Here is an 11,870-nt window from a genome sequence, read left to right on the forward strand (position 1 = left end):
TTGCGCTTCCTAGGTAAGCGCTCTACCACAGAGCTAAATCCCCAGCCCCAATAATTAATTTTAAAATAAGCACATACATATAAAATTTCTCTTACTTTCCTTCTTTCTTATAGAACTCTGTTGTACATCTTAAAATTTTATATCATATTCTAAAGAGAATGGATATAAATTAGTTCATATATCTTTCTCATTGTAACCAGTTATATATATAAGGTCTTGTGTTTATCATCACTTATTCAGTTCATTATATACAGATATCCATGTTGCTGCCAATGTTTTACAGTTACAATTAACAAATAACCTTGCCCATAGAGACTTTTGTTTTACTGAAAGTATAAATCATGGCTTTGTAGTGAGCTACTTTTTCTTAAGTGAATGACATGGAGAGACATAGAATGTGTAAAACCAAATTTAACGAGACTACATGGATTGAAAGGGTGTATACGATTATATGGTCTGAAACTACATTTTGTGAGGGTAAAAATCATGCCACATATTTGTACAACAGCAAGGCAAGTGTGGTCTCTAGGAAGCACAGGTAAGGTTGATTAGATTGTAGTGTATACTTAAAAGTCGAATAATGTACCCTTGTAAAACACTCTTCAAAATTATTTAACTTCCCATGATATCATCACAGCATGTACAAAAAAAAAACTTTAATGTTATCTTTTCCTGTCACGTGACTAGAGCAAACAAAAGAAATCCTTATCTTTTTGTTTCTATTCTGGTCTTTTATAAAATACCATTAAGCACCATTCAAAACCTACACATTAAAGCTTTGGATTGGGTTTTTTTTTTTTTTAAAAAAAGGATTTATTTTGCATTTCAGACGAATTGCACTTGCTGAATTATAAGTTTAAAAAAACTTGCTCAACAATCAAAGTAGTGTAGGGCATTATACACAAAGGAAACCTTGTCATTTTAAAACCTCTTTCCCATGTGTATTTTCACATTTACGTCTCATACTCGCAACCGTGAGTATGGTAAACTAAGGAATGGGGCTGTCTTTATTTTACAAATAAAGGATGTTAGACTCAGAACTAAAACCCAACAGAATACAGGACTTTCCTCTTCAATAACTTGGCTATGTTTATCTTATTGGGAGTATTGGGATAAAAAACACATACAAATGCTAAGGCACACAAAGATATAGTAATAACAGACAAGGTCTATTATAGCTTTTGGACTTTGATGACTATTCTTGAAGAGCGTGTGTGTGTGTGTGTGTGTGTGTGTGTGTGTGTGTGTGTGATAGAGAGAGAGAGAGAGAGAGAGAGAGATAGAGAGATAGAGAGAGACAGAGACAGAGACAGAGAGAAGAGATTTAAGATTCTAATGGCTATAAATTATAAATTACACACCAGGACTGAAAATGTCCATGTGAGGAAATACACACTGAACTAATACTTCCAGGAGCAGGTGACAATAATATATTGTGGAATAATCAACAGTGTTACACGTTGCATAGAACTTAAATCTTGAAACAGAGCTCATTTAAAAGGCACTTGATCTAAGTTTAAAACCTTAAAGCGCCTCCTCTTTAAAAGTGATCAATGTATGTTCTGGCTACTTTAGTTATCCCACCATGAGACTCACACAACTTTGATCTAACTTTCTTTGATTTAACACTGCAATTAAGAAGATTTGGTTCCAAGTCAAAGCTCATTGGTTGACGCTTTACACTGATGTGATAATGTTTACACAGATGTGCTTTGAAATCTTGATTGTGGTGGATTTGGGGGTCCCACCACAAAACAGGCTGTGGTTATTTGAAAGGTAAAATAATATGACATCTACCTGGAGCATCCTTTAGAAGGGACTTATTGATATATGTTTCTGCAGTAATTGATCTGCTTGTTGATTTTAGCCTGGGCTTTTGTTTTATTTTGTGTCCATCAATAGTAAATCACTCGTTTTAAGATCTCTTTTATAACCTGGTCCCACAAGGGTCAGTAGTTAGGCCTGTGGTGACAAAAAAGTGTAACTTTACCTCTTTTAAAGCACCTGACAATTAATTATCCAAAGCAGAAGGAGGAGGAGGAGGAGGAGGAAGAGGAGGAGGAGGAGGAGGAGGAGGAGGAAGAAGAGGAGGAAGAGCCAGCCTTCAGAGAAAATAAAATAAACCAGTCAAAGCCATCTGCGCTCCCAAGTTTAGGCTACTTCTGAATAGAGCACAAAACAAGAGTGAAATTCTAATCTTAAGCTATTCTTTGAAACTCTATGCACAGGGAAAGAACAAATCTGACCAATGATTCTCAATTTTTTCTGCCACTTACAGATTTTGCTAGCCAGTTCTTGAGGCTAGCCAGTGGAACAAAGTTTTAACATTTAACCAATTATATGTCTATCTCCTTCAGGTCAATTTTTGGTTTGCAACTATGATTAGGTAAATCTTAAAGCTTACCAGTAATTTTGAGATCTCTGACCCTCATCAAGAACCAAACTTATTTGTCCAGCTATTTTGAGATTCTTTTTATATTAGAACTGTGAATTTAACAGCAACAACAACAACAACAACAACAACAACAACGAAAAGGTTAGCTTCTAGGAAATTACAGCTAAAACAAAAGAAAGTGTTCTTCAATTGGATAAAGGGGTAGAGGCATCTGTCGTTTATTTCACTATTGTAGGTGCGTATTTTCCATTCACAGCGAATTATAAGAATGTGAACCAGCCTATTTGAATGTACTGTCCTCCCCCCGCCCCCTTCATGATTATATTGTGCTATTTGAGTATTCTAATGAGAAGCCCAGGATCTCCTCACACAATTTATTATTTGCACAGACATAAGGCAATCCTGGTTGTATTATTTGCTGAGTTAAGATAAACATTAAAGAGAGCTTGAGAAAGGGGGTGGGGGGGGGCAAGGCGTTTCTACTCTAAGCTTGATTATGTAAAGAAAATCCCCCATCTGAATGATAAAAGAAAAGAGTAATGCCTGTACATTTTATTAGTGTTTTAAAATTAGTGAGTTAAACTGTCAAAGCTTTGATTTTCCTTTCATGTGTGTCTGGGCAGGTCTAAGCCTCAGGTAACGCCCTTTTCCCTTCTTCCTCCTTGCCTTTCTTTGCACCTGTCCACTGCAGGCTCCCAGCAGCTACCGAGGAGAGGAGTCCAACTCTCTTGCGCCCTCATTTTCCTCTTCCCACTCATCTGTTACCGCCCCCCCTCCACCCCCACCCCACTACCTTCTGCAAGCTGGGCTCCTTCACCCAGCTATCTCTCTCTGCAAACTAGTTCACATCAAAGGTGGTTGTTTGTATAGCAGCGGCTAAACGTTGTGGTTGTCTCCGAGACAACCTAGTATATATATATATACCAGGCTGTCGGCTGAGCCTCCCCGAATTTGCTAGCTGACTGACTTTGGCCAAGTGCAGGAATGAGTTTTCCAAGTGCTCCCTTCAGCCACTTCCGACGAGCAAAACGTGTAGAGAGGAGGCTGGTTTAAGATTTCAAACAAAACCAACCTCCCCGGCGCGCATGAAAGGACTTGATTAGCATATGTCAAGAGGACCCGCATATATACCGGGAGTGTATGTACACAGGACTCTGATCTGATCAGTTTGCTGAGCTGGAGCCCCAGCCCCCAGCCCCAGCCCCAAATCAGCAGCCTCAGCTCTAGATGTTTCTGCAAGGCCAGCAGCCAGCTTTCACCTACCCAAGGAGAGAAGATCCATCCAAGACGGTGCAGTGCACTGTCCCTGCAGGGACCTCACAGGAGTAACCCAGCTTTAACTTCTTTTGTACCTATTTGGTTCTAATTTTTCTGCATTCGCCTCACCACCCTCGTTACACTTTTTATTGGGGGGAGGTCTCCTGTTTTCTGGAATTTCAGTCATCCTGTCCGGCCCTTCCATGGCTCCCTTGACCGAAGTCGGTGCCTTCTTGGGCGGCCTGGAGGGCTTGGGCCAGCAGGTGGGGTCGCACTTCTTGCTGCCTCCTGCAGGGGAGCGACCGCCGCTGCTAGGGGAGCGGCGGGGCGCGTTGGAGCGGGGCGCCCGCGGCGGGCCGGGTTCCGTGGAGCTGGCGCACCTGCACGGCATCCTGCGCCGCCGGCAGCTCTACTGCCGCACCGGCTTCCACCTGCAGATCCTGCCCGACGGCAGTGTGCAGGGCACCCGGCAGGATCACAGCCTCTTCGGTAGGTACAAGCATCCCGCCCCTGCGCTCTCAACTAACCCTCCTCTTCTTTTAGCCTCCCACCTCCACTCTGGCCGGACGGAAAGAGCAGGAGCTGGGTGCTACCTAAGCCCTTAGACAGCTTGGATACTAGGTTCCCGGCTCAGGGCTTATGGAAAAGTTGTCCTGCCGTTCAGGAATGCAACTCTTGGTGCAGGGAGAGAAAGAGCGGGTGGGTTCCTCACTCCTGGGTACAAAGGTACTCTGTTTTCTCTACTGCCTGTGGCGCAAAGTCTTGGGCTAGGAACCAGGTTTTGTCCCCCCCCCCCCCCCCCCGCCTTACCTGCACTGCTTCCTTCAGTCAATTTTATTATTTTAGGAGGTCCCTGTACAGTTTTCCCTTCCTTCCACACTTGCAGTTCTGTGCCTACTGTTTTGAAAATTAATAACGGGAAGCATTCTAGTTCTTAAAACATGCCCCTCAGTGTCTCTCTCTGAAGGGATGGTTCTTAAACAGGTTGTGAATCTTCATGTGTCTACTTAGAGGACTGCCTTGCTGCAGTTCTCTGTGCTGGTTGGGGGTGGAGAGTGAGGGAGATGGAGAGAGGGAGGCGGGAGAAGGACTGAGCATGCCCACCTGGCCAAGATTCCCTTTAGAAATTGCGAAACTGGAAAGCAGAGATCTTGGTATTGACCTTAGGTAAGAGGAAATGGGGGAAGCGAAAGAAGATATGGCTGGGAACACAGAGAATCTTTTCTACCTACAACAGCAATGCCCGGCAGCAGAAGGGGTTAATAGGATGAAGGGACTCTAGATTAGATCAGTAACGTATCTATTCTTAAAGACACTCCAGCCAGCCAGGTTGCTAGCCAGTGCCCCCCTCAGTGTGAGTCTTGCTTTCTTGCCTGCACAACAGACAAGACAGGTTAAATCAGATGGTTTGCTAAAGGTGCTTTCTGATCCTAATATCCCTGGATACTTCCTCTGTGGCTACATTTTTCATCAACTAACCTGCTAACACAATCAAGGGACTTTCCTTATGTAACCTGTGATATCATTGAAGGTGACATTTTATTCAAAAAAAAAAAAAAAGACATAGTGTCTTTTATTTGTCAGCACCCTGAGGAATCGCAACACACATCTTTCCCTTTCAGTGCGGCATTTCCGGAGCATCTCATTTCGGAGGGGCTGGCTCTTGTCTCATTCTCCTCTTCTTACATTCCCATTTCTTTGTGTCCTTGCAGTGCTCATTAAAACTCGGTCGGAGTGCAAATCTCTGCCCGAGAAGCATTTGTAACCTGAGATGGGAGGAGCAGCATGTGGTGGTCATTTGGCAGCGCTTAAGGGCTTAGAAAACCGACTTTTAAAAAAAACCCACGTGTTTGCAGCTCCCACTGAGCCCTTCCAAATTCCCACTGTCAATGAGTCGACTGCCATGACCTAGTGGCCAATCTGGGGTCACTTTTGGAAAGTGTTTTTTAAATGGAGGAGGCTGACATTACGATTCTAAAGAATTTGTGTAACACCAGCTGGTCTAGTTCTCTTCTTTTAAGAATGACTGTAACTGTACTCGTGACATTAGCCTCCCTCCCCCAATTTGATAACACCTTCAGGCAAAGCAGCCCGAAGTTAAATGTAGGCTGTAGGCAACATCCGACTTTTCTGCCACATACCAATAGAGTAAGGAAATGCTTCCTTTAAGCCCCTTGTAAAGTAGGTGTATTCTGTTTCCTTAGAAGAGAGATTCTATTGGAAGAGATTGGTAACATTGGTATCTCGAAGAAGATGTGGTAACATTAAGTGAGCTGAACTGAAATCTGATCCTTTAGGAATGGGTGTGGCGTATTCTTACTAATACACTCACTGTAAAGCCTATATGTTGAATGATTGTTTAGGAAAATATGACTTTGCTTCTGTGTTGGCTTACATCATGTTTTAGTGAGAGACTCTATAGAGAAGCAAAATATTCACCGTTACATAAAAAGGAAGACAGCCCTTATTAGTATGTGAACATTGCAGGCTTCTCCATTCTCTTTTTGCTAGTGCCTTGGTAACTAAGTATTGAATGATACCTCCTCCCCTTAAAGAAAACTCACTTCTGTAATATTAAAGTATTTTGAAAAAAAATCCTCAAGGATGACTATTTAAGATATTAGCTACCACTAAAATAATGCCATACTAATTTGAACTTAACCAACAAAAACTCAGATTTTTAAAAACTTAAAACTGTATCAATTGAACATTAACTGAGAGTTCTCAGCGAGGCTAAAATAATACCCTAACTGAGCTACCTGAATCTCTCTAGCAGAGTTTCTCTGCACGGTAGTATAGACAGAAGACTTTACCTGACACGTAAACATAAAATCATTCCTTGAGAAAAAAAAAAAGCATAGCCCGAGATCAAACATATTCCTTTAAAGCCTTTTCCTTTATTCTCCATAGATTTGTCTGATGTGGTTGCATTGTGGGTTGACTCACCTGTTTATTATGATTTAAGAAAAGGCCGGCTTTGAAAACGATACCAGAAAGACAAAGGACCTCCAAGCCTTTTTATGGGACACTGGGCATTAGAAAATCTACCTAAAATCTGTGATTACCTCTTAAGGAAAGTTCTTCGAGTCTATTCTTTGGGAAAGAATTAGCTTAGGTGTTGCCACCTCATATTATAAATAAGAAAGACTTGTCAAATCTCATTTAAGAATCAAACGATTACAAATTACTAGGTGGTATACTATTTCTCTGGTGAGAAAAAAGGATCAGAATTTAAAAGTGTGGCTAAAATCCTTAGGAGGGGCACAACGCATACTACACACACACACACACACACACACACACACACACACACACACACACACACGTAATCTTTCTCCCATCAGTTCCATGAGCCATGGCGAAAATTATTTATGCCTGGTTGTGTATATGGTTTTATATGTTGTTTAAAAAGTTAGAGCTATTGGCTATAATTATTCTAAAGACACGGGTAATCATTTTTACTTATGTAATTACATATTTTGGACAGCGTTATCTGAAGACAGGATTTAAAAAGCGTAGGTGGAGTGTGTCTTGGGGTAGGAACATTGGGTGCTTGTCAGGCATGCGTCCTTTTTAATCTGAGTGAATACTCAATATAATTTAAAGTAATTACGCATTTATAATTATATCCCAGGTGAGATTCCATTTACATATATTTATGCCAATTATGTTTCGGGTTTTTGTTCCTGACACGAATCTTTTACTGAGAAGCTTGGTAGTGTCTGCGAGTCTCCTTCACTCTCCCAGTCTGTAGCTGTCAGAGTTTTTGTGCCCTCTGAAGTCTAGCCCTCCCTGCTACGTCTTATCTTCCCCACTTTAGCCCATCCATTAGGGATACTAACTCTTTCAGGTCATTACATGCTATTTAGTAGGGTATTGTGCTGTAAGATCCCCTTGATCACTCTTACTAGTCTGAAATCTTCATGCTTCAAAAGAGCTCATCTGCCTTAATAAGAAGCTACACTTTTGTTTGTTTGTGTGTGCATGTTTGTTGGTCAATGAGTGGATTAGTCTCTGGGTAGGATAGATCCTTCCATATCAGCAAACCATCAGGTTCTGTACTTTCTCTTGGCTTTGAGAGTATCACAAGTTCAAACAGGAACTTGTACAATAAATCAAGAAAGGGCTTAAAGAGCAAGAGTCAGGGGTAACTGGTACACATTTATGCTATTTGTAGAGCTTAGAGCAGGGTGAAGGGGTGAAGGCATGAAGTATTAAGGAAGGCAGATCCAGGTACAGAATGGATGGTGATACTCGTTCAGCAGTCTAAGGAAAGAACCAGAAAAAAGTTATCATTTAGTCCAAAGGTTAGTGTGTACAGGGAAGAAAGAGGTTTCCTGGAGAGAGAAATTGTATCTTTGAAAACTGAAGTCTACTAGTGTATCAAGTCGAGAGCTTTCAAAATTAGTTGACCTCCTAGTAAATCTAAATAACTTCAGAATATTATGGATAGGAAAATCTATTTATATGTCAAACTCTTGGTATTTGGCTATCATATATAATGAATTACAAAGCTTCATTGCTTCTCTGAACTGCACAACATACTTTTATAGATCACAGAATGTAGTACATTTTGCAGCCTACAAAGTCTAGAAACTATTGTCCTCCCCTCAATAAACCATGTTGTGGAGTAGAACCGTTAGACTAGGGCTCGGAAAATGTTAAGTTCAAGCACCATTTTTATTGGCTACAAAGATCATGTCTTTTAGGCATTTTAGTCAACCTGAGCCCCAGTTTCTTTCCATCTAGCTTGGGAATAAAAAAACTCGTCCCTTTTAATTATCAGAGATTATTTTTAAAGGTGAGGTAAAAATTGATTATTAGCTCTTTATTTTTAGAATTTTATTTTATTTGTATGGGATTTTCCTGCCTATATTCCATGGGCAACAAGTGCGCTGCACTGCCCACAGAGGCCAGAAGAAGGCGTCAGATTCTTAGGAAATGGAACTGTATCTGGTTTTATGCCATTTGGGTGCTGGGAACAAAACCTAAGTTCTCTGCAAGAACAATGTGTTAGTAAGGTTTTCTGTTGCTGTTATAAAACATGACCTAAAAGAAACTCGGGGAAGGAAAGGCTTTATTTCATCTTGCAATTTCCAGGTCATCATCATCACTGAGGAAAGAGCTCAGGAAGCTGAAGGAAGGAGTGCTGTTTACTGGCTGGCTTCTGAGGGTGTGTTATATTCACTTCCTTAAAATACCCAGGGCCACACCAGGAATCCTTGTTGCCCACCAGCCAACCTAATAGCGTTGTCTCCATTGAGTTTCCCTCTTCTGAGATGACTCTAGCTGGTGTCCTGTTGACAGAAAATCTTAATCAACACAAGCTGCAAATGCTCTTAGCTGCAGATCCATCTTTATAGCCAAGAAGAAGCCCTTTATAAGCTTTAAAATAATGTTAGACCCACATGAAGTATAAGAGGTTGGGCTGATTCTTGTGAGCAAAATCAGAACAATTCATGGGAAATGCTTACAATGAACTGGGAGAGTCACAGAAGATCAGGAATAATTTTGTTACCCGTTCACTTGTCCTGATGAGAGCTTCCATTTATTTGTTGAATATTTAAAGGTGTTGATATTTATCTCTGTCCATCCTGTAGTTATATGCTCATGAACCAATCCGAATCTTTATTTTGTTTATAAATTCAGGTATCCTGGAATTCATCAGTGTGGCGGTGGGGCTGGTCAGTATCAGAGGTGTGGACAGCGGCCTGTACCTTGGCATGAATGGCAAAGGAGAGCTTTATGGCTCAGTATGTATTATCATTTTAATCATTATTATAATTCATGAAAATATGATTATCCATTTTAATTAAAATCTCTATTGATAATGTCTGATAGGCATCATGACACGTAGCTGGCGTATGTATGTGAAAGGTAGAAACCAATAATCTAAATTTGAGCAGACTGTCAGAATGTATTCAGTCAGTCAATATCACTTTTTAAATTCTAAACCAACAGTTATTGCAGCAGTTGCACCAGGTCTTCCTGTTCATTGTCCCAAGTCTTTCCAATTCTCCTATATATCAATCATATGAACAGAGAGGGGGGGAGAGAGAGGGAGAGGGGAGAGAGAGACAGAGGGAAAGGGGGATGGGCATGGGGATGAGGAGGGGGAGGGGGAGAGACAGAGAAAGAAATAGAAAATATTGAATGACTAAGAAAGCATTGGACTTTTACTTCATTTCCTTGATATTAATGGTAGCATACTCAGAAGCTAATCAGGGAGGCGTATCATTGAACAATATATTTATTAGATGATACCGGATTTGAAGTGATGAACTTGAGTTAGAAATTTAAATTGTAGCAAGAACTTGACTCGCCCCACTTGATAGCAGAGATTTGCTGTGTGTGCTTCTGGTGTCTAGCTCGTGATGGGATAAGGTGAACTACAGTCTGTTTAGTGATGGTGTTGGGATGGTGAAGATGCAGAACACAGGAACGCTCAAAATATTTATTGCATGCTTGAAAATAAAATTGACAGTTGGATAATTTGTTTTAAAGCTCCTTGCACTAATTGACTGGATAAAGTGGTATAGAGGGGGAAACTCCATATTCTATACAAACAAAATCAAAACAAAACATTATAATGGAACCTGACAAGAGTATATCTATAAGCAAAGAAATGATAATGAGTTGAGAGTTTTGTAAGGAACTTGTTTTGAAGGCATTTCTAACATTCTATATCTTCTTCTTTACTTTTTAAAAGGAGAAATTGACTTCTGAATGCATCTTCAGGGAACAATTTGAAGAGAACTGGTATAATACCTATTCATCCAACATATACAAACACGGAGACACAGGTCGCAGGTATTTTGTAGCACTTAACAAAGACGGGACTCCAAGGGACGGTGCCAGGTCCAAAAGACACCAAAAGTTTACCCATTTTTTACCCAGACCAGTGGACCCAGAGAGAGTCCCAGAGTTATACAAAGACCTACTGGTGTACACTGGATGAACCTAGAGCCATCTGTTTTACAAACACACTTCCTGCTGTTAAGTTACACTGAAGAAGACATTCAGGACATCACAGAATCTGCTTTTCACTGAGACCCTCTACTTGGAAGAACATTGAGAAGAAGGAATTAACGTGAAGCAAAGCAAGATCATCCTCCTTACATGGACTGTAGTTCCTTAGACACAATGGCTCAGTCTTACCAGCTGACTGAAGCTGAAGTCAGTTCATCTGTGGAGAATGGGAACCTTGCTGCTGACGGATGCCTCATGTCTCTGGATGATGTTTACTTGGACAGTTACCTTAAAAACAGATCCTTCATGTTGAAGAAGTGGATTGAGATGACATAATTACTGCCTCATAGATTCTAAGGACCTTGTAGAAAGGTTATAACATTATGCATAAAGAAATCAAAATATTGGATGACTTTGATTCACAAAACATGCCACAATGAGATGAAACTTTTCTTTTAGAAGAATGGACCTATTTATACATTTTTCAATTTACAAATATTTATTATATATATTTATTTATTAAAGAGTTTATTTTTACTGGTATATGAAGACTATACAAAATAAAACAAACAAAAAGAACAACAAAATGTCCTTTATTTGTGCCATTGCATTACGTTGGTCTTGTGCTATAAAGAAGCCTTCATTATTATAACACATTAGTCACAGAATAAAATGTTCGTTTGTTTTTAAAAATTAAGTACAGCATAGATTATAATTTTATGCATTCACTTGCCTTCTAAATGTAACATGGGTCACTTTGGGCCTTGAAAAATGTGTTATTGATTTGTGTTAATCTTATAGGTTTGAAAGGAAATTAAACATTTTCATTTTATGTTTTTGATAGCATGGATTTTTCAGGTGAGAGCTGTTCTACTTCTAGAGGACGATTTTAAAATGAGAGAAGTCTAAGTCCCCTAGGGAAAATTCTTTAGTATTTACAGCACAAAATGTTGAAGTTATGAAATTATATAGCCGATTTATGTTTATTTATTTTATTGGCTTCATATAGGGAAAAGAAAAAACTGTTTTCTTTCTTTACATGTGATCATAGAAAGTATTAGTCCATGTAGAACTTCCATTAACAATGGTAAAGTCATAGCTACCTGAGTTTGGTGTTCTTCTCATGGCTACATTAAATATACATTAATGATTCCTACATAGTAGACATTGTGGTGAGCACCAAAGAGTGAGATGTCCAAGGGGAAGTCATCCTTGCATCCTGGAGCTCCACTCGAGGTCAGAGAGAATA

The 11,870-nt window shown here is 40.0% G+C and overlaps 1 protein-coding gene across 1 annotated transcript; it reads left to right on the forward strand.

Moving 5' to 3' along the window:
* Positions 1–3,551: 3,551 nt before the first annotated feature.
* Fgf20 (fibroblast growth factor 20) lies at positions 3,552–11,199 on the forward strand. The gene is made up of 3 exons (NM_023961.2): positions 3,552–4,141; positions 9,302–9,405; positions 10,362–11,199. The coding sequence occupies exons 1-3, from the start codon at positions 3,856–3,858 to the stop codon at positions 10,608–10,610; spliced, it is 639 nt and encodes a 212-aa protein (NP_076451.1). The 5' UTR covers positions 3,552–3,855; the 3' UTR covers positions 10,611–11,199.
* Positions 11,200–11,870: the final 671 nt, after the last annotated feature.

Source organism: Rattus norvegicus, chromosome 16, assembly GCF_036323735.1.
Source record: "Rattus norvegicus strain BN/NHsdMcwi chromosome 16, GRCr8, whole genome shotgun sequence".
Lineage (NCBI taxonomy): Eukaryota > Metazoa > Chordata > Mammalia > Rodentia > Muridae > Rattus > Rattus norvegicus.